General features: G+C 50.2%; 1 protein-coding gene across 3 annotated transcripts in view; it reads left to right on the top strand.

Moving 5' to 3' along the window:
* The window catches only part of LOC108920510 (nesprin-1-like), an 89,835-nt gene that overhangs the window by 12,982 nt on the left and 51,815 nt on the right, over positions 1–25,038 (top strand). For all 3 annotated transcript variants that reach the window (XM_029259969.1, XM_029259935.1, XM_029259900.1), the window contains exons 20-65: positions 766–924; positions 2,052–2,216; positions 2,303–2,437; positions 2,545–2,703; positions 2,804–3,012; positions 3,272–3,380; positions 3,468–3,632; positions 3,934–4,101; positions 4,243–4,407; positions 4,508–4,648; positions 4,765–4,925; positions 5,012–5,162; positions 5,351–5,578; positions 5,944–6,042; positions 6,536–6,723; positions 6,898–7,021; positions 7,248–7,414; positions 7,564–7,717; positions 7,826–8,454; positions 8,553–8,732; positions 9,597–9,747; positions 10,036–10,194; positions 10,938–11,120; positions 11,230–11,331; positions 11,733–11,936; positions 12,522–12,729; positions 13,429–13,541; positions 13,634–13,839; positions 14,145–14,297; positions 14,407–14,698; positions 14,841–15,052; positions 15,156–15,465; positions 15,869–16,033; positions 16,441–16,773; positions 17,995–18,131; positions 19,054–19,231; positions 19,349–19,531; positions 19,613–19,756; positions 21,302–21,457; positions 22,014–22,178; positions 22,303–22,475; positions 22,822–22,975; positions 23,059–23,202; positions 23,298–23,462; positions 23,601–23,918; positions 24,080–24,226. In XM_029259969.1, the coding sequence (XP_029115802.1) occupies positions 766–924; positions 2,052–2,216; positions 2,303–2,437; positions 2,545–2,703; positions 2,804–3,012; positions 3,272–3,380; positions 3,468–3,632; positions 3,934–4,101; positions 4,243–4,407; positions 4,508–4,648; positions 4,765–4,925; positions 5,012–5,162; positions 5,351–5,578; positions 5,944–6,042; positions 6,536–6,723; positions 6,898–7,021; positions 7,248–7,414; positions 7,564–7,717; positions 7,826–8,454; positions 8,553–8,732; positions 9,597–9,747; positions 10,036–10,194; positions 10,938–11,120; positions 11,230–11,331; positions 11,733–11,936; positions 12,522–12,729; positions 13,429–13,541; positions 13,634–13,839; positions 14,145–14,297; positions 14,407–14,698; positions 14,841–15,052; positions 15,156–15,465; positions 15,869–16,033; positions 16,441–16,773; positions 17,995–18,131; positions 19,054–19,231; positions 19,349–19,531; positions 19,613–19,756; positions 21,302–21,457; positions 22,014–22,178; positions 22,303–22,475; positions 22,822–22,975; positions 23,059–23,202; positions 23,298–23,462; positions 23,601–23,918; positions 24,080–24,226 (8,511 nt within the window). The remainder of the gene's footprint in view (positions 1–765; positions 925–2,051; positions 2,217–2,302; positions 2,438–2,544; positions 2,704–2,803; positions 3,013–3,271; positions 3,381–3,467; positions 3,633–3,933; positions 4,102–4,242; positions 4,408–4,507; positions 4,649–4,764; positions 4,926–5,011; positions 5,163–5,350; positions 5,579–5,943; positions 6,043–6,535; positions 6,724–6,897; positions 7,022–7,247; positions 7,415–7,563; positions 7,718–7,825; positions 8,455–8,552; positions 8,733–9,596; positions 9,748–10,035; positions 10,195–10,937; positions 11,121–11,229; positions 11,332–11,732; positions 11,937–12,521; positions 12,730–13,428; positions 13,542–13,633; positions 13,840–14,144; positions 14,298–14,406; positions 14,699–14,840; positions 15,053–15,155; positions 15,466–15,868; positions 16,034–16,440; positions 16,774–17,994; positions 18,132–19,053; positions 19,232–19,348; positions 19,532–19,612; positions 19,757–21,301; positions 21,458–22,013; positions 22,179–22,302; positions 22,476–22,821; positions 22,976–23,058; positions 23,203–23,297; positions 23,463–23,600; positions 23,919–24,079; positions 24,227–25,038) is intronic.

Genomic DNA, 25,038 nt, shown 5'->3' with positions numbered 1-25,038 from the left:
GTGATGAACACGTGGCACGATGTACCATGATTTCTAGTGAGTGTGTGTGTGTGGCTCTCTACACTCGCTGTAAAGCTCACACGCAGCGCAGCCGACTTTTGAAGGAGGATTAAGTGTTTTTTTTTTTTTTTCCCCCTTTGTAACTGAGGAAGCAGTGGCTGGCCGTGAAATTGCAGTTTAGCAGCGGTTTGTGTGCAAGGGGTGCCAAGACTCGGGTGTGACAGGACCAGGACCTCTTCCTGTCAGTCATGTATTGTCGGCCATGCTGTCTGTTACCAGGACGACTGACAAGATAACAATCGGGACATCTTACCACATGACAAAGGCTGGAGGGAGAGTGGAAGTTCTGCAAGATGTAACAAATAACAATGTCATAATCATAATGTACCGAAAATGCTCATGTTTCACGACATTGTTTCCCACCCTGTTGACCAACACATTCTGTGTGTCACTTTATTTTATACCTTTTATTTATTTATGTGGCAATTTTCTCCGAAGCTGTTTACAGTTATTTGCCTTTTTATACCACTGGGTCATTTTTACTGTTTCACTTCATAGTTAAGTACCTTGTAGCATAAGGTGGGTGGGGTTCTAATCCGAGCCCTTCAAGTTGAAGGCAACAGCTCGAACCACTGTGCCACCTGCTGGTGCATGGAGACTTTGAGATAATGTGATTGCTTACCATAGTGTGACTTTGTGGTTCTACGTTCCTGTCCCCGGTACTCTGATGTTGCGGTTATCCCACGTTACCATGGCAACGTCCAGGCGCTGCTGACCTGCCAGCAGACGTGCAGTAAATGCCTGTCGGCCGTGGAGCACGGGCAGCAGTCCCTGCTGAGAACACTAAGTGCCAGTGGGACCCTGCGCCACTTCGACACGTCACTGCTGCAGAAGAGGGTTCTTGACCTGCAGGGCACCTTACAGGTGAGCCACCCGAGGCAGGAGCAATGGGCAGCGTACCTGAATGAATCCAGTATGAGAGATACTGGTATCGACACAGGGTCATCAGTAACAGGACTTGGGAAAGGCATTGATTATATCAGCATCTATCACTTTAAATATTGGCATTGTAGTTTTGCATCGGGGTTCATCTCCACATGACCAGACCTTGAGTGACCAGATATTGGAATGACAAGAAAAAAAGAGTCTGGTTGTGACCGAGACTGAGACTTAAATTATTGGAAAAATCACTTTTAAAGTGATTTTTAACCTGCAAAAATGTTTTGACAATGCAGAATAGGAAGGAGTTGTTGTATTGTTTGAACTAGCCTCCTCCCTCTTTTAAAGGTCACTATTAATTTTTTGTCTTCATTGTATAATATTGGCTGAAATGAAAGTCAATATGTAAAAAAAAATAACTTCAAAAATTTCAAGTTATTTGTAAATTTGATAGTCTCAATACACAACAAAAATATTTTATTAAAATTTGTTAAAAGTTAAAATAAAGTAGTTGATTTACACACACACACACACTGGCTGAAATCGTTTGTCCCTAGTGGGGTTGCGGCAAACTGGAGCCTAACCTGGCAATGCAGGGCGCAAGGCTGGAGGCGGAGGGGACACACCAAGGACGGGATGCCAGTCCGTCACAAGGCAACCCAAGCAGCACTCGAACCCCAGACCTGCCAGAGAGTGGGACCCGGCTAAACCCACTGTGCCACCATGCCCCCCTTAGTTGATTTACAGCTTATTTATATATAAAATCACTATAATGTCAAATTTAAAAAAAAAAAAAATCATGTACATGATATATTGTATATGATATTGTCTATGATACATCAGACTGAGCCACATGAATCACGTGACTCCCGCCCCCCAATCAGTCTGGCCATGTGAGAATGAATTTTATCTACATTTGCTGGATTTACTAAAAGCTCCTTCATACCCTCTAAGAGGGATCTTTCTTGACCTCTGTCACTCATTCATCCCCAGGGTTCAGAGCTGAGATTGTTAATGTCACACTGGCAAATACAGAAATACAAAGAGGTGACAGGAACCGTTTTCCTAATCTATAGGTCATCTAAGGTCACTGTGTTTTTCCCCCCCCCCAGACCATGGTGCAGGAGGCAGGAGAGTGGAGGAAGCACGTCGAGGCCAACAGCGGCCTCATGAGGAGGTTTGATGAGTCACGCGTGGAGCTGGAGAAGGTGCTCAAGGCAGCCCAGGTCTCGCTGAAGGAGCAGGGGAACCCAGAGGAGCTGCTTGAGAAGCATACGGTACGATATCCCACAGCACCGTATCAGGGGACTCCCCATGGGAGTCTCACCAGGCTGTGTGCACTCACTCCTTTCTCCTCCTACAGGAGTTCTTTGGGCAGATTGACCAGCGTGTGCTGAGCGCCTTCCTGAAGGCATGCGACGAGCTCACCGACATCCTGCCTGAGGGCGAGCACCAGGGCCTGCAGGAGACTGTCCGCAGGCTGCACAAGCAGTGGAAGGTCAGTGAGCTGTGTCTGTGGTACATACATGCTCTAGGTGTGCGGGATGGTCACCAAACCTGGCCGTTGTCCTGGGTGACAGCTGTTTGTGTCACTGTTCTGCTTAGGATGTCCACACGGAGGCGCCCTTCCATCTGCTGCGGTTGAGAGTGCATGCAGGGAGCCGCCAACTGTTGGCCCTGCTGCAGGATTGTCAGGTGGAGCTGGAGCGCGAGAACGATGCCCTGCCCACGGCTGGCAGCGAGAGGCTGGTCAGGGAGCACAGGGTGAGTAGGCGTGGCCACTGCTGAGTGGATGGGCCTCCTGTATTGTCAGCCAGTCAGGGTGCAGCTCATGTCACACCCGCGTTCTCTGGATTGTCGCCAGGCCTTCTTCAAGGAGTCAGGCCCCCAGGCTGTCTGTGAGAAGAGGCTTCAGGATATGGAGGAGCTTTGTGGGAAGCTGCCAGAAGGTGACCCTGCCCACCAGACCACCCACAGCTGCAGAGTGGCCATCTCCAAGCTCGCGGCGCAGGTGGATAACACCTACCAGGTGCTACTGCAGCACCCAGACAAGTGGGAGGAATTTACTTCAAGGTGAGGTGGTGGGGATGAGATTGCAGCTCCACCTGTGCTCCGCCCACTCTCTAACCAAGCCTTGCCTTCCTATCGCAGATGCAGGCAGTTTTAACTTTCAATGTGGGCTGTTAGCTCAGAGCTTTTCAAATCTGTGGTTTTTTCATGAACATGCGATCGCCACGAATATCTTGTTTTAACATTTGTTTTCATGATCTTGTGCGGATTGTTTAATAAAACGTGTTTATACTATAAGTGATTGTCCCTCCGCTGCACCCAGGTGCTCCATGCTGGATTCCTGGATCTCCTCGAAGGAATCCCAGCTGAGGGAGCTGAAGGTCCAGGCCAGCGACCCCGACGCACATGGCTGGGTAAAGACCACTCTGGAGGTGAGCGCTCTCGATCATAACCCTCAACCGTGGGCACAGTGCAGGTGACACCCCCACGCTTAGCCCACCTCCTGCTGTGCCTCTCAGGAGATGCGCCGCGATGCCGAGGAGCAGCAGGGCAACCTGGGATGGCTGGAGACCCGGCTGGCTGCCCTCATGGAGGTCTGCCTCGAAGGTGATTTCCACCAACAGCGAGACGTCCTTACCAAGCTCTCCTCAGACCATGAGTCCCTGCTGTCTTCCCTGGCCGAGGTACGCCTGTCTGTGAGCCACCCTGCTGTCCCAGCATGTCATTCTCTAGTGGTCAAATGTAGCTCTGTTCAGAACATGTGGCCTCGCTTATAGAATGACTTTGGATACGTGACCAAGGGGTTAAGAAAGGACAATGAAGTTACTCATTAATGTTCTGAATGTTCCAGGGCAATTAGATGTCCTGATTGTCTTCCCAAGGAGGTCCACATGGGTCTTCATGTTGGCATGACACTGTAAAGTGGATTATCATCCCCTGAGCTCTTGTTCGCTGATAGTCTCCCATCGCTGTTTCCCGCTCCAGGTAGAGGACACACTCTTGGCCACAGGAGCTCGAGTCCAGGTCCGGGCGGAGATTCTTCGCTCGCTGGAGGAGCTGCAAAAGGCCCAGAAGCAGGTCCAGAAAGGGGCTGCTAAGATCCTAGAAGCCCAAGATGTGAAGGAGGCTCAGCAGATGCTTCTTAGCCACCAGGTGAGAGCGCTGTTGTGTTCAGCAGCTAGGCAGCAGAGCTGGACACTGAGGTGGACCAGACTACAGACCATCACAACCTCTTGTCTCCACCTGCCTTTCTGCCTGTGACTATGTCCCGCTGCTCTGCATCTGCACCTGCAGAAGCACCTGGAGCAGCTGCGGGCCAAGAGGAGCGAGGCAGAGCAGCAGGTGCTGCGCGTGTGCCACCTGCAGACAGAGGAGAAGCCAAGCGACTCCCTGCAGATGCTGGAGAGGGTGCTGCACTCCGTGGATGAGACTGTCGAGCAGGAGGAGACCATTCTGCAGGTAATGCCAGAGCTGCCCACCGTGTTGTCTGGGTTACTGAGTCCCATCCCCTGCAGTCCTACTGTAAAGTGTCCCTTTTTTCCCTTTGGTGGTTCTGCAGGAGACCCTGGCTGCCTGGCAGGACTTGGAAAGGCAGCTGGAGGCCCTGGAGGCGTTTGTGAGCCGTGCTGACATTGCCCTGCGAAGGGACTGCGCTTTCAGCAGCTTGGAGGGTCTCACAGCTAAGCTGGAGCAGGCCAGGGTAGGTCCAACGGTGCCTGCCTGGAGCCGCCTGGGTACTGGTGCTTGGGGTGACACAGCTGACTGCCTCATTCACAGCCGTGCCCTGTGGTTACATCTCTGTGTTGTTGCATGCAGGACCTGCACAAGCAGAGCGAGGAGCAATGCTCCCAGGTGGAGCTGCTCCTGAAGGAGGCAGCAGAGATCCGGCTGGGCTCCAGCAACCGGATCCGCCTGCAGGAACAAACTCGGGTACTCCAGAAACAGGTGGGCCGAGTCAGGGCCAGCGTCACTGACAAGTAAGTCTGTTTCCAGTCCTGCTCCTACATCACACACACACATTCCCTACTGTGGTTGCCATTAGCATTGCTTCCTGTTTTCGCAGCGCTCAACAGCTAGAGACCATTAAATCCCAGTGGGAGGAGTTCAACAATAGGATCCATATCCTCTCCACATGGATCAGTGAGAGGGGAGAGGAGCTGGTCTCCCTGAGGGCTGGCACCTTGACGCTGCAGCAACAAGAGAGTGCTATGAAGGTAGTTTGACCCCGCAGTACAGCCCCCCATGTGGTCCTCCTGCCCTTTTTCACTTGTACCATTGAATCCTAGGCAGTAATTCCCCTGCACTTGATCCTAGATTGAAAACAAAGTGCATCTCTTACCATCATAGTAATTAAAACAACGCTAATAATAAGCCCAACTGATCTGTCTTCTGACTGGACCAGGCTGTGGAGGCTGGTCTACAGGAGAGGACAGAGGTCCTTCCCCTGCTGGAGACGGAATCATGTTCTCTGGGCCAGTTCATATCACCGGAGGAGGCAGCTCGCATGAGGGCCAGGTTAATGCAGGTGGGGCAGGAATGGGAGGAGCTACAGGAGAGTGTGGAGCGGGTGGGCGGAGACTTGGAGCAGAGAACTGCCCACCTGCACAGGTTCACCCAGGATCTGGAACAGGTACTCTCACTGCCTCCCTTCTTCTGTGTCTCACATACAGCTTATCTGTCCCTAATGCTATGCTTAATAGCATCATTCATGGAGATAATCAGATCAAGTGAGTGGATTATGTTTAGTGAATAACTGTCATTCTCTTCTGATTATTTTCAAGCTTAAATTAATTTTTATTTCCTCAGTGGTTGAACTGGATCAAGTGATATTTAAAAACATCCAGTGTGAGGTTGACTAATGGTACCGCTGCCGTATGCTGAGGTTGCATGTCCTTCTGAAGTGACACAGATGGCTTGGATGGTCACATAGTGAAGTGACACAGATGGTCCTCACAGCGCTACAGTGACAGCTGTCCTGTCTGCTCTATCCAACAGGCACGGACGTCCCTGCAGAAGCTGGGTGACAAGCTGGAGCAGCCAGTGACATCCTGCGCCTCATCGTCTGATGCCTACAGGGCTCTTGAAGATCATCAGGTGGAGCTTGCTGCTCTTTTTCTCACCATAGTGAATGCACTGTGTGTATAAGGGATGTGGAAAATATGTTTACACTGTGTGTGTATGTGTGGCATGTCTGGTGTGTTTGTATGATTGTGTAATATGTGTTTTACACATTTTAAACAGGTATAATGTGCTTATGTTTTAATGTACTGGTAAAGTCATCTTATACATACACTTTGTATAAGGTGAATATATACCATGTGTATGGTGTCTGTAACGGATTCGTACAGTATTTTTATGGTGTGTATAAATTTTTTGCACTGTGGATGGGGTGCGATGTGTGTATGGTGTCTGTAATGTATGTGAAGTGTGTGTATGATGCCTGTATTGTATGTGTGTAATACGTACTATTGGTGTACTACTGTATGCAATGTGTAAGGTGTGTGTAATGTGCATGCACAACATGGGTAATGTGTATGGTGTGTAGAACATATATGGCGTGTGTAACGTGTCAGTCTGCTCCTCCCAGGATGAGGCCCAGTCTCTGGAGCAGCTCAGGCAAGCCGTGGCAGCACTATCAGGTGCGGCACAGCGGCTCTCGGACCGTGAGCAGGCGGAGGGGGACATAGTCGCGCTGCAGCACCAACTGGAGGAGCATCTCAGACAGGCCGGTGACAAGCAGGTGCTGCTGGAGAACCTGCAGTCCCTGTGGCAGAGGTGAGCAGTGGGTGGTGAGGGGATTAACATGGTGCTATGTGGGGCTGAGAAATAGGTGCCCGCCTTTGTGTCCTTGTCAGTGTTGCTGAGTCCCGCTGGCTTTTTACCGCACCCTCAGAGCTCCCCGACTGGAACCTGATTGCTTGTTTAAAAACCGCCGGCTATTTGGTTTAGATACGAGAAGGAGCTTTCCAGCCTCATGTCGTGGCTCGAGAGGAGTGAGTTCGCCTGCAGTCCAGTTGCCCTCTGCCTCTCAGTGGATAAAACCAAACTGCAGACCCAGCTGTGTGCGCTCCAGGTAAACGGGGGGCACAACTAAAGATCTACTGGTGCATGACGGTAACCCACAATACCTGTCTACTACAGAGTCCTCATACCCTCTAGTGATGCATAAACACGGCATTTTATTTCATGTGTGCGGTGTATACAACCCCATATGCCCAGTATAGATACAGAATAATAGTCCAGGAAGAGTGACACCATCCCCTACAGATCAGTACCAACAGCCAACTCTTGCTCTGCAGGACCTGCAGTCTGAGACTGTAGCCCAGGAGTCCTTCCACCAGGACCTTCTGAGCCTGGCAGCATCTTTACATCTGACAGCTTCACGTGAACAAGTGAAGGAGCTCTCTGCACACGTGGAGCAGCTGGAAGAAAGGTGGAGAGAGCAGGTCCAGATGGTACTCAAAAGGTCAGGGGGCTGGCTGTATCAGGGCTTTTCCATTTCATGCTGAAACTCAGTGTTCGTCTCCCTGTTTCACACTGTATCCCTTCCTGTTTCGTGCTTGTGTTTTGGTGGTAGTGACACTCCAGTGATGCTCCATTCCTCTCCTCCCTCAGAATGCAGCAGCTGCAGACTCACATGGAGATGGTAGAGCAGTTTGAGCAAACCCTGGCTGAGTTCTCCCACTGGAGCAAGAGCTTTCTGTCCGACCTCCACACCTTCTCCCAGGTGGACATCACAGATCTTGTGACTGCAGACACCCAGACCAAGGTATGATGGTGGATTGTGGGATTGGCTCACATGTTTATGTTCCTCGTTTGTTTAATTGCTGATTTGTGTTTGTGTTTGGCCTCGTTCACCCTGTTGGTTTCCCTCCAGGAAGCGGAAGCCATGCTGCAGAACAAGGAAGGGACCAGAGCGAGTCTGGAGCAGCGTGTGGCCTCCCTGAGTGGGACCTGCAATGCAGACGAGCTGCCGCTGCTCCGCAGGCGCTGGGACACCAGTCTGCAGCCTTGCTTGGAGGCACAGCAGCTGCTGGAGCACCGGCGCAGTTGCCTCGGCCAGCTGGAGGCCTTCCTAGAGGGCCGCGGCGCAACGGCCAGCCTGCTGCAGGGCACAAGGCAGGCACTAGAGGGCGCCGGCAGCTTTGACCGAGCCCAGGCCGAGCCTTTGCGGCAGGAGCTGGAATCAGCAGCGGCCGATGTTTGCAGGCTAGATGTGCAAGCAGTCAGCCTGGACAGCAGTCTCAGTAAGGCCCGCTGGCAGCTGTGTGGAGAGGGGGCAGGACCGCGGATCACTTGCAGAGCACTGGTGGAAGCCCTCACTATGTCTATGGAGGATGTGCAGAACCTGCTGGGCACCAGGCAGAGTGAGGCAGAGGCCCTGGGGGCACTGTGGACTGCCTTCCGCCAGCGGAAGGAGCAACTGCTGTTGGTCCTGCGGGAGGTGGAGGAGAAGGCTAGTGGGCAGAGCCTCCAGGAACCCAGCCTCCAGGAGCTCCAGCACAGGTGCCCGATTCAGCACAAGCCTCATTGTTTTATAGTCCACTCCTGATTGGTCACTGTGTCGCAGCCTATTGTCTGATTGGCCATTGTGTCCCTTGCAGGTTGCGCTTCTTCAACGAGCTGGAAGAGGAGCTGCTCTTGCACCAGCATGAGGTGCAGTGGGTACGTGAGCGAGGCCAGCAGCTAGCCCAGAGAGACGCAGAGCTGGCTGGTGAGGCACTTCGGGAAGTTGGCCTGGTTGAGATAGCCTGGGAGGAGGCACAGAGGACTCTCACAGACAGGTGGGGGTGCATGGCGTTAGGGGGTCACAACCCAGGTTGATCTGTGATTGTCTTTGAACCTCGGGGGAAAAAAGGCAGCTGACATAAAAATTGCTGACCAAGGAGACAGAATGCATTTTCACGGTTCTCCCAATTCGCATAATTCATCACTTCCTGTCTGCCAACTCCAGATTGCGGGCAGAACCCGTGTTTAGGAAAGCACGGTGTCCCTACTAGCAGTGAGGCCCTTACACATTCCAACCATGTTTACCTTAAGCTACGTTCCCATCCCTTCTTTGGGCTTCACTGTGAGCTGAACACTTGGCAGGCACGTGGAACAGTCCCAATATTTATACCTTGGCTAGAAACGTACCTCCACTAAATTTAAAGATAGCATGGAAATTGAATTTTGTTGTTTTCATGAAACTGTAAAACTCTTGGCTCGTGATGGTTTGACACTTGAGGTCATGGTGATTGTTTGGACTGTGGACCTGATTCCCAGAAGCCCTTCTGTCATTCCTTGTTCAGCCTCAGGCTAGTTTTGTGACCTCGCTTGGCAGAAGAAACAAGAGAAAAATCAACTGAAGGGACATATTGAAACATCCTGTCCCCAAATCCAGCTGACTGATCATGAAGACTAATAACCCTAACCCCCAAACCCAGTCCCAAGTGTGCCCTGGTTAGAATTTTGTAACTTTATGAAAGATCACTCTCTACTCTGTTACATGCTGGAAAATCAGAAGTCTAAATGGAAGAGAGGTTTTGCAGATTTTGGTGCCTGTCTGAGCTGCGTTGATACACCTGTGCACAAGTCTTAGTGTGAGTGTCTGTGCACAACTATGTGTGTTTGTAGTACATTTGACTAGCGAGTGTCACCCCCTGCAGGCAGGCCCAGTCCTCCCTCCTCCTGGACAACCTGAGGGATTTCCAGAATCTGAAGTCCTCCATCAACAACATGGTGGAGAAAGCAGCCGGTGTGGCGGAGATCAGATGGCCTCTGAAGGACCAGGAAGATGTCCGGAGGGAGCTGTCTCGGGTCAGAACTCGCTTTCTCTTGTCCAGATACCCATGGATTTCTGAGCTCTGTCAGTACAAAGTCCACCTACCTTCATTAAAGCTATTAAATATTCCTCAGCACATGTCATATTTTAAACAACACTGAAAAATTGCTAATTTACAAAATTCTTCCTTTACGTTTTAAATGTTTATGTGAGCAAAGTATAAAATGTTTTTTTTATGATTTCCTGAGACAAGGATGTCTGTTGAATATGTTGAATATTGGTTAAACAAATTCATTGTCTTCTGCTCACTTCTTTCTTAACAGCACGAGGCAGCAAAGATGGAAATGGGGCACTGTCAGGAAGAGTTGGACCTCCTCACCAGCAGGGGGAAGCACTTGTTGGGTGAACTGAGCAGCATCCCAGACTGCGAACCTCAGATGATCAAACAGGACCTGGATGCCGTGCTGGAGCAGTGGCTTGATGTAAGAAGGAACATGTGGGGAAACACGTCTCTCATGATGTCTCCCTTACCATTCCACAGACTGGGAGCAACAGAGAGCACACATACTCTGGTTCCTTGACTGAGTTCTGAAAAACACAGCCATTTTTCTATCTATCTATCTATCTATCTATCTATCTATCTATTACTTATCCTGTTTTCCAAAATGTCTTTGCTGTATTGTGAAGGTGAACTGTGTTTACCCTCCAAGCCTATAGGTGGTGGCAAAGGTCACTCAAACAGAATAGAAGTGTCACACAACTGTAATATAACTCACCCCCATAGTGTTTATAGCTCTTGTCTGGTGTTCCTTGGTGTTGGTGATCAATAACAATGGCCCGTGGACCCCCAGAGGTTTTTTCTCCCTCACCCTTCAGTTGGGAGTTTTTGTTCCTTTCCCCGGTGGCCAGTAGGTATACTTATAGCCGTATAATAAGTTCTTCATTATGGTAGCCATTAGTTGACTGTCTTCTTTGTTTGTATCAATTTTTCTTGCTGTATGCCTGTGTTAAAGTGCTCTGTGTCACTGCGTGAGAAGAGTGCTCTATAAAAAAATAATAATAATAATAATTTAGTATAATTGGAAATGGGATTTTTGAAGAACTAAACGAGCGAATAATGGGTCTTATGACCATATTTCAGTCATTTTAGGATTCTTCTATCCGTGTTTCTTCTGCTGTGGTCCAAACTGATGCTGACCCTCTGACCTTGTGCCCTCCACTTCAGGTGTCTGAGAGGATCGACGACAACATCAAGCATCTCGGCCGTAGTGCTGCTCTGTGGGCGGAGCTTCAGGTCAGGGCGGAGGATATTGACAGCTGGGCTGGCAGTGTGGCTGCGGAGCTCAGCAAGAGGGTCACAAACCTCAGCGACAGTCAGCAGACAGAGCAATTCCTCTCTGAGCTGCAGGTCAGTGCCTTGGGGGTGCGATGGGTCAAAGACCACATAGATTGTGTCTGTTACAGTTGTTGTTTGTGTTTGTTGTTCATATCAAAAGCAGCCCTTTTGTGTTCTTCAGGTGGAAATGCAGAGCAAGGAGCAGGAGCTGGAAGCCATGCATGAGAATGTGTGTGAGCTGAAAGAGCTCACCTGCAGTCAGGACACACCCACACAGCTGCAGGTAGAGAGACAGTCCCGAACAACACACTTGAACAGCGCCGTCAAAAGAGGAGCTCTTTGTGTACGAACTTCTGCAGGTCTCCTTGGTGATGTTGTTTACTGTTCAAAAAACATTACAGTATAGTAGCAGTACCACAGACAGACACTTATTTATTTAGCTGATGCTTTCCTCCAGAGCACCTTAGTGTTTTAGCAATTTATGCAGGAGGGTAGTTTTTAGCAGTGAAATTCAAGGTAAGTAGCATGTTTAAGAGTACTGCAGCAGGAGGTGAGATTCAAACCCAGGTCCTTGGAGTGTAAGGTGGCAGCACTAACCACTACATCACCTGCTGTCCTTGTGATGTATGATTTAGATCGGGTTTTGACTACAGTTCAACTGGAGAATCTTTGTCCTTCTGTCAGGTCCTGGAGGCCAAGCTGCGGAAGAAGCTGGAGCACATCCAGGGGCTCTTGAAGCAGACCAGCACCTCGCTGGAGGACTTCTGCTCCCAGAAGCAGGAGCTGGAGAACTTCATTTCCCAGATGACCAGGCAACTACAGGAAGTGGAGGACTCTCTGTCAGCCCTGCCGCAAGGCCCAGATGAGGAGGACATATGCAGAGTTAAGGTAGGCCACTGTATGCCTTGAGTCTCCACCTCTTGAGCCTTAATTGTCCACCCAGCATTGAATCTTCTTCTCCCCAGTCATGAAATAGGATAAGATAACTTTAATGGCCAAGTACTTTGCACATAAAAGGAGATTGTCATGGATACTCTGTTATTAAAAGTGGTACGGTACCATATCTTAGATTATTAATAAGGTGTCATGAATAAATAATGTAGCCAGAAATCCACATAGAATCTCAGTCACATTAATTAATTTATGTAATGCTTTCCTCCAAAGTGACTCACAGTGATTTCCCCATTTATACAAGAGGGTGAGTTTTACTTTGTGAATTCAGGGTAAATACCTTGCTAAAGGGTACTACAATAGGAGGTGGGCTTTAAATCTGGGACGTTCGAGTCCAAAGGCAGAGCCTCTAACTACTATGCCATCTGCTGCCGTTAACAACCAATACTTTTAATTAATACGCAGCCAAGCACAACATTTAAGCTCTATATGTCACTTTGTACAAGAGTTTTTGTTGCAGTGTTGTTTGTTGGGACTGTTGTGACACTTGTGTGTGACACCTGTCTTTCCTGCATCTGGCAGGAGCACCAGAAAGAGTTACAGGCCCTGAGAATAAACACAGACTCCATGCGCGACTCCCTGGGCTCCCTGTGCAGGCGTTTCCCGACCGAAGACCTGGTGTTCCTGGGGACAGCACTTGCAGACCTGTCCAAGCGCAGTGAGGCTGCACACCTGAGCTGCTCCCGCACACTGGGCTCCCTGCAGGATGGCCTGCAGCAGCACTTTACTGGTGAGATTTTGGCTTCATCTGAATATACAGCCAGCCCTTTGGAGCCAAGAGAAACACCTGGTGTGTCAAACCCAGAAGGATTTAAACTCTCAGTGATGTCAGTCTGGCTGTTTTCTACATTTTACTGTAATTCAGGGTAAGTACCTTGCTCAAGAGTATTGTAACTGGAGATGGGATTCAAACCAGTGACCTTTGGCAAAGATACAGCAGCTCTGACCACTTCACTATCAGTTGCTCCACATACATGGGGCAGCAGATGGCATTGTGGTTGGTATTCCTGCCTTTTGGGCTCAGAGGTTGTGGGTTCAGAACTTAAAATCCAGTCCAGTAAAAATTACCTGGCTGTAGAGATGGGTAAATATGAGGTACATGGGTAAACATGAAAAGTATGTCCTGTTGTCATTGTCATTCATAAAAATATATCTTATTTTATTATTTTAATTAATTTCAGGTGATGTATTTTCCATCCTGGAAATAGTGGTAACTTAACCCCTCCTACTGAATACTCACCTAACCAGGAGGTCATTTCTTGGAATGAATCTGAGAGACAGCTGTGCTTTTGTGATGAAGGAACGAGTCAGCCAGCTGTCATCCTTCTGATCACGTCCAGCGAGCATGTCATCATCTAGACCGTGTTAGAGCTGAGCTTCTCTGACGCCTCATGACTCTGTCCTTCTCTGTCCCGCTGTCACTCTGCAGAGCTGGTGAACAGCTTCCACATGTGGCTCCTAGTGCTGAAGGAAGGTGTGAAGGAGTGTTCCGACCAATCAGGGGACATCGCAGCTGTGCGTGACAAGCTGCAGAGACTCAAGGTATGGGATACGGGGCAGTACTGAACCCATGGAAGTGAAATAGAGTGTTCCGGACAGCAGTGATGGGTGATTTTACTCTTCCCCACCTTTAGGGGGCTCTGGAGCAGGTCGATGAGGGCAAGGGTTGGCTAACCCGGGTGTGTGAGGAGGGCAAGAAGCTCCTGCTCCACCTCCCCAAGACGAACACGGCGCAGGTGCACCAGCAGATCTCCACCAGCCAGCAGGAGTGGGTCAACTTTGTGGAGCAATGCCATCACAACCAGCGGGTCCTGGAGGAGGTCATAGCCCAGTTGGACAGGTGGGGCTGGCTGGAGGAGCCATCAGTAGGGGGTGCTAGCGGCTAATATTAATTTAGGTACTTAGCTGAAGTTTTTCTCCAGAGCTACTCTTTTATATAGCTTGGCAATTTTTACTACATTAATTCAGGCTAAGTACTGTGATCGAAGGCATGACAGGAGGAGATGGGATTCCATCCTCTGTCCTTTGAGTTCAAAGGTGGCAGCTCCAATCACTACACCACCTGCTTCCCCATAGAGAATGTGCTCGTGCTCAGTGGTGTCTGTTTGGCGCGTGAGGTCATGGGGCATCTTCTGCCTCCCACAGGTTTGAGACCAGACTAGAGGACCTGAGCGAGTGGCTGCAACAGAAGGAGCGGGGGATCCATGCAGAGCTTTCAAATCAGAGTCAGCACCTTCTTCCTGAGACGGAGGAGCTGGAGAAGATGGAGGTGTTTGTGAAAGAACTTCTGAAGGAGAGGTGAGAGTTTGCACACATTACACTTCTCCTCTCACTTGGTCCTCGAACCTACAACCTTTGAGTTGCTTGAGCCTGACTACTACCTCGGTACAACCTTTTCAATGTACAGGGATGCCTTCGACAGGCTCTGCCGTGAGGCTCAGAGCCTGAGTGAGGCAGGACGTGGGGCAGGTGGGGAGGTGCGTGCAGCTGTGCAGCTGCAGACACAGCACCAGGCCCTGCTGAAAAGCATGCAGGAACAGCTGCGCTCTCACCAGCTGGCCTTGCAGGAACACCGCGCCTTTGAAGAATCGCTGCACAGTGCCTGGGCCTGGCTGAAGGACCTGCAGGACCGGCTGGCCGACCTTGACAATACCATCGGCAGCAGGACAGCACTGGAGCAGAGACTGGTGCTGGTGCAGGTCAGCAGGCAGACACAAGGGGGTGACAGTGAGCGGTTGTGAGTTGTTGATACACTGAGTGTGTGTGTGTGTGTGTGTGTGTGTGTGTGTGTGTGTTTGTGTGAGAGAGTGAATAATGATACAGTGGAGGCTCTGTGTGCAGGATGTTCTGCTGCTGAAGAGTGAAGGCGAAGTGAAACTGAACATGGCTGTAGGAAAGGCAGAGCAGCTGCTGAGGAGCAGTAGGGTGGAGCCTGGACAGGAGGCAGAGCAGGAGGTGGGACAAGGAGCCAGACAGGAAGCGATACGCTCCCAGTTGCAAGAGCTGAAGGATGCCTGGACCTCCATGCAGGTCAAGTTGATGGGCTGCCACAGGTAGGGATTCTGATTGGTCCATCTGCTGGGGTGGGCAGGGTCAAGCTTAATTGTTGTCCGCCTCACTGTGTGTGTGCGTTTGTGTGTTTGTGTTTGTGCGCAGCCGGCTGCAGTGGACCGTATCCCAGTGCAACAGCTTCAAGGTGAGTGAGGCCAAGCTTCTGCAGTGGATGGAAGTCATGGAGCGGGAGGCGGAGACCTCAGCAGCGCCCCCACCAGGCTTGAAAGAGAAGGCCGTGCATCTGGAACGCCTGCGTGCTGCACTGGCCGATGTGGAGCATCATGAGGACGCTCTGTCAGAGCTCACGCAGCTGGGAGCTGAGCTGCGCGCCAAGACGGCTGACTCCACCTTTCGAGAGGAAGCGTGCGCCGAGCTGCGCGTGCAGTTCGATGACATCGCCGCCATCGTCAAGGTAACAGCTCTAAGGGGCGTGAGGTGGGGGGGGCACTGATCCATGGTGAGCTGGAGAACATGTAGCAGCGACACATGTGGTTGAAAAACACCCCAGGAGGAATCATCACTCAGGATCACTCCTTTCACAGCCCTGGTTGCTCTGTGGTAGACGATCATATGTACATATTTAATTAGGTTTTACCCTGTGTGGCAGAACCTTCCAGAACACCCCTTTGTTTACAGTGTGAACTGTGTCATCTGGGTGTTTCACATAATTGTTATTGTTATTCATAGTAATCTTTTTATTCAGGCTGACAGATTACAGGAGAAAATGCGTGTGCCTGCAGCAAGTGTCTGAATGCTCGTTATTTATTTTTCTCCTAACCCTATTTTATATGTGTGTGTCTGTGTGTGTGCTGCAGGACAAGGTGAGGCAGGCGGAGGAGTCTCTAGTGGAGCATGAGCGCTACGCAGAGGCCGTACGCGACCTGACGGACTGGCTGGCGTCTGCCAGGGAGGAGCTGCAGCGGTGGGCGGAGCCAACAGGTGACCCCGCCTCCCTCCAGAGGAGACTGACCAAGGTGCAGGTGAGGAGGATGAGTCTTTGAGTTCGTGAAGAGGTGGCAGGACCTCCATTCCCCCATGTGCATTAAAGGGCAGCTTACTCTTACCCCTGATTTATGACCAGACATAGAGTTGTGATTTTACTGTAATTTTACTGTAGCATGCACCGTACATATAATATTTCATGTTTTTATTTTTTGAGAGCAAACGCAAACAGAGCAAGAGGTGCTAATAATAATGAGAGGGCAGCTCAGGATAAATAGCTGTGCGCAGACCCGTCTGCGATGTGCCGCTCACACATTTCCCATCAGACAGCGAGAGTGAGCGAGGGCATGGGGGGAAGGGGGGCGAGAAATGAAAAACGCAGCCCTGAATAGCGCCCGTCGGAGGCTGTGGCAGCTGCAGTTACCGTGGCAACTTTCCGCGGCAGGAGCTGATTGATTCCAGGCAGCAGGGCCGAGAGCGGCTGCGCAGCGTGCAGCGGAGCACTGCGTTCGTGCCGGAGAGCACCGACCAGGGGGGCCCGCAGCGAGCCTGGGAAGAGTGGGAGGGGGCGGCGCTGCGCGCGCGGGACACCCTCCGTGACGCCCTGGCTCGCGCTGACGGCTCTGAGCGAGAGTTTCGAGTCCTGGAGGCGCAGCTGGAGCAGGAGCTGGAGACGTTCCGTGGACAGCTGTGTGACTGGGGCCAGCAGCTGAGCTCGGCGGACGGGAAAGGCAGCAGTGGCGGAGACGAGGCGGCCCGGGGCTGGAGGATCGCGAAGGTAGGCTGGCTGCCGGGGCTTCGGCTGCGCACGCGTGATGGATTACAGGAGCACAGGCGTCAGAGCTACTCAGGGCTGTGGGACAGCTGTGTTTGTATCCCTCTGACACACACACACGCACACACACACACTGACTCCTTTCCCGAGCTGATCCTGCTAGCTATGCTAGCAGCCGTGCAACGGCGACCGTGCTCCCTCTGTCTTCCCGACTTTGAGTTTCCTTGCGCTACAGATAAGTGCCGTTGTGGTGTTTCTCCCTCCTCCCCACTTCCTGTCTCTGGACTTGTTTGTGAGCGCGGCCCCCGGCGCTGCCTAATCTCTCTCACAGCTGCGCACTCACAGCCGTGTCCCCCGGGGGCCAAGCGAGCCCAGCGGGCGCGGCGCAGTGCTTCTTTGTAAGGACTCTGAGTGTTTCCGCTTTCCCGCCAACTTTACTCCTCCTGTGTGAAAAGACACAAAAAATGGGGGCAGCAGGGGGCGGAGTGGTTAGAGTTTTGCAACCCAAAGAACTCAGGTTTGAATCCCACCTCCTGTTGTAGTACCATTAATCAAGGTACTTACCCAGAACTCACACACACACACACACACACACACACAGAGTCTGAAACTGCTTCTTCCAAGTGGGGTTGCGGTGAACCGGAGCCTAACCCGGCAACACAGGCGCAAGGCTGAAGGGTGAGGCGACACACCCCGGACAGGATGCCAGTCCACCGTAAGGCACCTCAAGCAGGATTCAAACCCTAGACCCGCCACGCAGCGGGACCTGGCCAAGCCCGCTGCACTGCTACGCCCCCTCTTTACCCAGAACTGACAGTAAAAATGACCTGGCTGTATAAATGGGTAAATCAGTGTAAGCTGCTTAACATTGTAAGGCGCTTTGTAGAAGAGTGTCAGTGAAATCAGTAAATGTGAATGCTAAGAAGGTAGACTGGGGTTCAGTGCTGATGAGGCTTTGGATCTCTGTCTGCACTGATTGTATATTATTTATTCATGGCACCTTCTTAAAACTTTAAAGAAGGACCCCACCGTTGCGTGCCAAATGTATCTGCAGGAGCGTCCACCACATCAGCTTCTTTATATGTGCCATTAAAATTAATGTGACTGGCAAAATTAATAAATGCAAATAAATTAATAAATTCAACATTAATGTTGAAGAAAATGTGAAATGAATGGATGTAAAAGTGGCACGTAGAAAAGAGATCCCTCTGTGTCTGGGTGCAGGACACCGTGGAGGGGCTTCTCAGGATGGAGCCACTCACCGACAGCCTCCAGAGCCAGTTGAACAGCCTGTGCCGCTTCCCCAAGGACCTGCACTCACACTCGGAGAGAGTGTCCTCCCTCATCAAGGAGTACAACAGGTGAGCGCAGGTTCGGGGCCCGCTGTGGATAAGTCTCCTGGGCGAGCTCTCAACACCACAGGGGGTCTTTCTCAGTTTCTTGATGTGCAATGGGCTTCAACTGCCCCCTCCAGAGCCACATGTGAGCCAGAGCCAGACTCATTTACATATCGCGGTTCTAATGAACAGTGATGCCTTTCACATGGCTACCGACGTGCTTGGTGTGAGCTCACTGGTGAGACCAAATCAAGATCCCGATTTGTTCCCTGCTTAGGTTCCCTAAAAAATCTCATATATATACATATATATATATGTATGTGTGTGTGTGTATATACATATATATATATGTATTTAATTCTAACTTTGAGCTACTTTGAAAGTAAATTGAAATGACAGAAAAAAGTAATCCCCTGAAACTGCTATTTGATGTAGATGCACCACATAAACATGTCTGCCATCTTCTTGCTGATCACTGACACTCGGGAACACAGGAAGTGAACTGTAAACACCGTGAAAGTGAGTGGGTTTAAGGTTACCCACACTCCTGTTGTGTTTGGGTGCTCTCTACTACCATCTGTCATCTCAGCGGGTGAACACATGCCATATTCGCTCCTCTGCAGACTAATTTTTATCTGTTTTAGAAAATACAGTACATAAGTGAGGAAAATATAATTATTTATAAATAAATATACTAAAAAAACTTTGACGGTTCATAATTTGGCCGTTAGTTGTTTTTTTCAGTTGTGTTTTTCTGGTAGCATTTTGACCAGCAGCTAGTGACATTCTGCCTTGTTAAGAAGGTCCAACAGTCCATCACAAAAACAATTTTGGTGATCAGCTGATCGAACGAAATCGAGAGTGCAACTGTGCCTCCTGTCTGTGTGGATGATCACAGTTAATTCAGACGCTCACATCCTCATTATCCTCGGCAACCCCCCTGTAGCCTCAGTCTACAGGCTGCGAAAGAGTGCCAGAACAAGGAGAAGTTTCTAGAACAGCAGCTCCGCACCGCTTTCCGCGACTTCCAGCAGTGGCTCGTCAACGCCAAGATTAACACGGCCAAGTGCTTCGATGTGCCCCAGAGCATTGGCGAGGCCTCTGCTGCCTTGCTCAAAGTACAGGTGCGTCACAATACCTACCTTGGGGTGAGTGTGGTAGAGTGCCGTCTGCATGTGGAGCTTCTCTTGTGGGTCACGCATCCGAGGAATGTCACCTTTGACCTTTCACTGCGCCTACAGGAATTCCTGAGTGACAAAGAACAGGGCCAGAGCAAGTTGGACGCCGTGGTGGTCAGCGGAGAGCTTCTAAGCAGCATTGTGAGCAAAGACAGAGTAGACACCATTCAGGCAAAGGTGACCAGTGCCCGGGATGACTGGAAGAGCTTCATCTCCAACCTGCTGAAGAGGGAGACGGCCTTGCAGGTACCTGGCTGGATGCTGGTCCTTCTAAGCCTTATCTGGTGTGCTTGATTGCTCGAGTGCCAGAGTCCTTGTTTTCTTCAGAATCTGCAGGCCCAGATGAAGGACCTGGAGTCGAGTGCAGAGCCGCTGCAGTCGTGGCTCACCGGGACGGAGAGCGCTGTGCAGGAGAGCAGCACACGCCTCCACGACCTTTCAGCCAAGCGACAGGAGCTGCACAAGTTGCAGGTACTACGGCCTGCCTGTGGGGGCAGTGTGGAGCGGAACAGAGTGCCCTCCTGTAACTTTCGTCAAGGGCAGCAGGTGGCGTAGTGGTCAGGGGCCTGGACAGGTGTCAGAATGACGCCGGCATATTTATGTGGGATCTGCCATTGAACTCTTGGGAAAAGCACCTGGTGTGTCCTGACTTGTCCAGTATATATCCTTTTGTATAAATGGGTAAAAGTCAAAATTATATTTTAAAGCATTTATTTTCCAAGTGAGGAAATAGTTGTTACTTCTGATTTTGAATGTTGGGCAGATATTGTGTTCATCAACAAGACTGAGTGTAATTTTGAAATTAGAAACATACAAAACCCCAGACCACATTTTGTAGGATTGTTGCTGACAGATAAATTATAACACAATATGGAAATAAATTACAGTATGTCTTCCCATAATCACATATTTGTTCAGCTTTGTTTGTTGAAGCCACGCTGCCTTTGGAAACAATGGGGGATTTAGGAATTGTTAACGTGTAATCCATTTTACTGTGATTATAAATACTGTAGCTTTTGCCGTGAAAATAGCTTTTGCTCTTCTCTGAAAATAATGAGGTGTGAAACAGGACACGAGAACAGTCCCTTGCTGTCTCAGTAAATGTTTTTTTTTTTGGTACATAACTATTTTATGCATTTTCTGAAATAGGTAAAATAATGCACGAGGGGAACAAGCACTTTTTTTTTTTGGGTTGCACCCTTTGTTTGAGTTGCACCCTTTTCCATCCCCCTTGACCTTACTGCCCCCATCCACTTTGCACCATGTGTTTCCATCATCCCTTACTCCTCACACCTGTCATCCCACATCAACATCCACTCCCACCCCCACCCCTTAAACCGCATTATCTGTCACAGCAGGCACCCCAATTATAACTTGCACTGTTGAACCGGCTGGTGCTAACATCCATTTGCTAACTGCCTGGAGCTAATCTGGATGTGTAACCTGTCAACGATTGTTTCTTTTTGCTAACTTACTAGTGCTGATCAGACTCACTTGCTCACTATCATTAACCAGTAGAAGTCTGGGATTGCGGCAGTCTGGACTCTATCCCAGAAACACAGTGTGTTAGGCTACACCTGGACAGGAGCCCTGTCCATCGCAGGGTAACCACACACACACACACACACACACACACACACATTCACTCACACACAAATATACACACAATAAAGGAAATTTGGAGCCACCTTTCAACATGAAACACGCGTCTTTGGACTGTAGGAGGAAACCAGAGCATCTGCTCATGTTCATTTCCTGTTCGTGGCTTTGATAGAAACCCAACTGGTGATAACCTGCAGTTGCTAACCTATTGATGTTAACTTCCTGCTGCTTTCTTTTGCTAATATGCCGACATTGATTTACTGGTGCTAACTTGCATTAGCCAATGTGCTCGTGTTACTTTCCTGTTGCTAGCTTTCTGATGCTAACCCAAGGTTGGTAACCAGCTGATGCTTTCTTCCTGTCGCAAACTGTGTGGCGCTAACCTGCACTTGCTGACTTGCTTGTGCTTCTCAGTCGGTGCTAGAGGAAATAGCCTCCCAGGAGGGCCAGCTAAGCTGCTTGAGGGAAAAGGCCCTGCTTCTCTGGGAGGGCCAGGCGGCAGGGAAAGCCTTTATGCACCGAGTTGGCCAGCTGTCAGCGCAGTACCTAGCGCTGAGCAACCTGACCAAGGTAAGGGCAGTTGTCGCTGCCCGCGGGGCTGCTGGGCCCTGTAGCACACATGCTAACAGTGCTGTAACGCTATGTTTGATCAGTCCACTATAAATTATAGACAGATGACAACCCTGCTCTGGTACCCAGCCTGAACTCTTTTCGATATAACCACAAATATTTGATGTTTTTTATCAACAGTTTTTTTTTCTAGTGAAAATTAAGATAATTTCACTTTGGCTCTGCGAATAACTCTTTTTGTAGCATTTCTTATGGAGTTACCATTAATTGCTGATTGCTGATGGTTTTACCTGCTCATTAGTTCCAACACGGGTCAGTTTGTTTAATTAGTTTCCATCACAGTTAGTGCCGTAGTTTGCTTTTTGTTGAAAAATGGAAACAAAGGGACTGATGTGCTGAGGTTACTAACATAGTTGCTCCTTAGAGAAGCTCAGTTAAATCTGCAGAAAAGAGGACTTACTTTGATGAACTGGGCTGCCTGGTTTATTATTCTATGGTTCATTAAGTGGTCCTGACGGTTGTGGTTGTTCTCCGAACGGCCACTGTGCCCCTCCAGGAGAAGGCGTCCCGTGTCGACCGTATCGTCAGCGAGCACCAGCTCTTCTCCCAGGGCCTGAAGGAGCTTCAAGGTTGGGTGGTAGATGCCAACGACGCGCTGCAGACCTTCCGCTCTCCCACCGCAGACAAGAACGTGCTGGACCAGAGGATGATCAAGCTTGAAGTAATGTTCTCCTGCCTTAATGTGACCATGTTGGCTTGGGTCTTGGACTCTTTGGCACTGAGACTCAGATCTTTTGGGACTGAGACCAGGACTGTTTGTGCCCACTGAGCACTGTCTTCTCCAGGCGCTGCTGGCAACCAGGCAGGAGAAAGAGATCCAGCTGAAGATGCTCATCACCCGTGGAGAGTCAGTTCAGAGGAACACCTCCCCAGAGGGCGTCCCTGTGGTCCGTAAGCAGATCCAGGACCTCAAGGACTCTTGGGATTCCCTGCTCTCTGCTTCCATTCAGTGCAAGAGGTGAGGAGCTCCTGCAGTCCAGCCACATGCCGAAGCCCCTCTCCCTCAGACCCAGGCACCGCCCATTGTGTCGTCACCTCCGTCTGCTTCTTTCCACTATGTGCATTTCACACCTGCATGGGCAGCGAGGAGACTGAGTGAGCTCCACACCTGTGATACACCAGAGAGGGCAGAACCTCTACCACTGTGTAAATTCAATGTGTGAATTTATCACATGAACTTACAACCCTTAGCGTGAACGGTTCAACACTGTGACATTCAGCGGATGCAGCTTTACGGCAGCTCCTCCCATAGCCTGTCAGCTCAGCTACATCACTGCACCGCTTTGTCCTCTTTGCACGTGCAGCCAGCTGGAGGGGGCTCTGTCCCAGTGGACGAGCTATCAGGAGGACGTGCGTCACTTCCTGGCTTGGATGGAGGCCGTGGAGATGGGCCTGGGCAGCACGGACAAACAGTACTCTGAGATGAGGGACAAGACAGCTAACCTCGGCAAGGCTAAGGTGAGGAACACCCGCCTCGCTCAGCCTCTCCCCTACCCAGAAGGACTGAGCTCATGATGCCTTTCATCCTTGTACTTTTCCAGCTGTTATACGAAGAGGTTCTGAGTCACCGCAGCCCCCTGGAGACCATCGCGATGAAGGGGGCCGATATGTCAGAGCACGGCGCCACGCAGCTCGAGGTCCAGGAACTGCAGGAGCGTTACGCTGCAGTCAGGGACAAAGCGAAGGTATGGCAAGAACCAGCAGCCACCGACGGCCTGTTCAACCCACACCAATGTCTTTTAATTAAGCCTTGTGCAACCCATGTGGCTTCCCTGCTCAGGCGGCAGTGAGCAGGGCGGAGGAGCTGGTTCTGACCCACCAAGAGTACCAGCGTGGCCTGCACATTCTGGAGGACTGGCTGGAGCAGGAGCAGGAGCGACTGGGCCGCTGCTCGACACTGGAGGGAAATGTTGAAGCCCTGGAGAGCACCTTGCAGGAGCTGCAGGTCAGTGCTGGAGGTCCAGGATGGAGCTGCCCCCTCTAACGAAAGGTTTCCTCTTCCTGTCTTCTCCGTAGCCACGCCCTTTCCTGTCCGGTTCCCTCACTGTCTTCTCCACCTTTCTCTCTCCCTCTGCGGGGGCAGGAGCTGCAGGAGCGCTGCTCTGCAGGCGAAGCCCTGATGGCATCTGTTCTGGCCAGTCGGGAGCAGGTCATCCCCTGGGGGCTGCCGCAGATTGAGGACCGGGCACTGGAGACCGTGCAGCAGGATTGGCAGAGCTACCAGGCGCGGCTGACGGAGAATTTGACCCGGTTCACCTCCACCTTGGACAGGCTCCGACAGATGGAGCAGCAGTTTCGACACCTTGACTGCTGGTTGACCGACATGGAGGCCAAAAGCCAAATGCGCAGCCACCGGCGGTCGGACAGGACCACCAAGGAGCACCTGCTGCAGCAGCACAAGGTGAGCTTGGGGTGGAAGAAACTTCATGTGTGCTGCTGTTCAGGTCTGAACAAAGCCAAGCAGGTCTGGTGATGTTCAGTGATGCTGGAACATTCTTTGTGTGTGTGTGTGAGCATTCTGCTTTATTGTTGCCTGTTTCTGCCTCTGTTTGCGCTGCACAGGGCTGGCAGGAGGAGGCGCTGCGGCACCAGGAGCAGGTCGAAGGCTTGGCCCAGCAGGTTCTGGAGGAGGTCCATCTTAGCAGCCACGGGAGCGCCCAGGCGGCCCAACTGACAGCTCGCTACCATGCCCTACTGCTGCAGCTTGCAGTAAGGCTCCATGCACACGTCCACACACACTGATACACACATGGTCACCACAGAGTCACTCATCTTATTAGGTGCCTCTAACAACTGACAGTGTTTGATTTTGCAATCCGGTCTTGAGTCTGAAATGGTCTTAGTGGTTTCTTTGAACATGTCTTATTATCAGAAGAGTAAAATTTAAGTTAGACAAAATCATTTTCCCTTTATTAAAATGGGAATACTTAACATCTGCTACAAGTTAAAAAAGAACATCTGAGAAAATGAACAAAATTCAAAACTCTGTAAAGTCACAAACACATAAAATTGTCATACTCGCTGTTAAAATCACAAATAAAAACCACACTTTATAAAGCCTAATTCGGAAAGGAGAAACCAAAACGCGTTTCAAACACTTACGATCCTTATAGGTGATCAAAACAAATGACATTTAACAGTTTTCCAGAGAAGCGCCATCTAGAAGAGCCCTAAAGTAAAATTTTACATTTCTTACAAAATCTGTCACTCATTATTAATGAATTTCAAAACATCAAAATAACATTCAAGCTTTTAAAAAAAGAAAAGAACATTTGACTTGTCTTTGTTTCTCTGTTAAAGCACAATCCAGTAGTTTTTTGATGATGCACTTATGGAATGGAGACTGATCGTGCAATGTAACAAAAATTTTACATTCGCATTTCCCATTTAGTTTTGTTAGATTAATCATACTTTTTGGCATTAGGATTTGAGTTAGTACTAGAGTTGGTAGCTTTTTACTATATTTCAGTTTTTAGAAAAATACTCCTCATTCTTGAAATTAGCACATTTTGGCACTGGGT

This window comes from Scleropages formosus, chromosome 1, assembly GCF_900964775.1.
Source record: "Scleropages formosus chromosome 1, fSclFor1.1, whole genome shotgun sequence".
NCBI classification, from domain to species: Eukaryota; Metazoa; Chordata; class Actinopteri; order Osteoglossiformes; family Osteoglossidae; genus Scleropages; species Scleropages formosus.
Note: the sequence above shows the minus strand (reverse complement) of the source record. Positions and strands in the feature narration are given on the sequence as shown.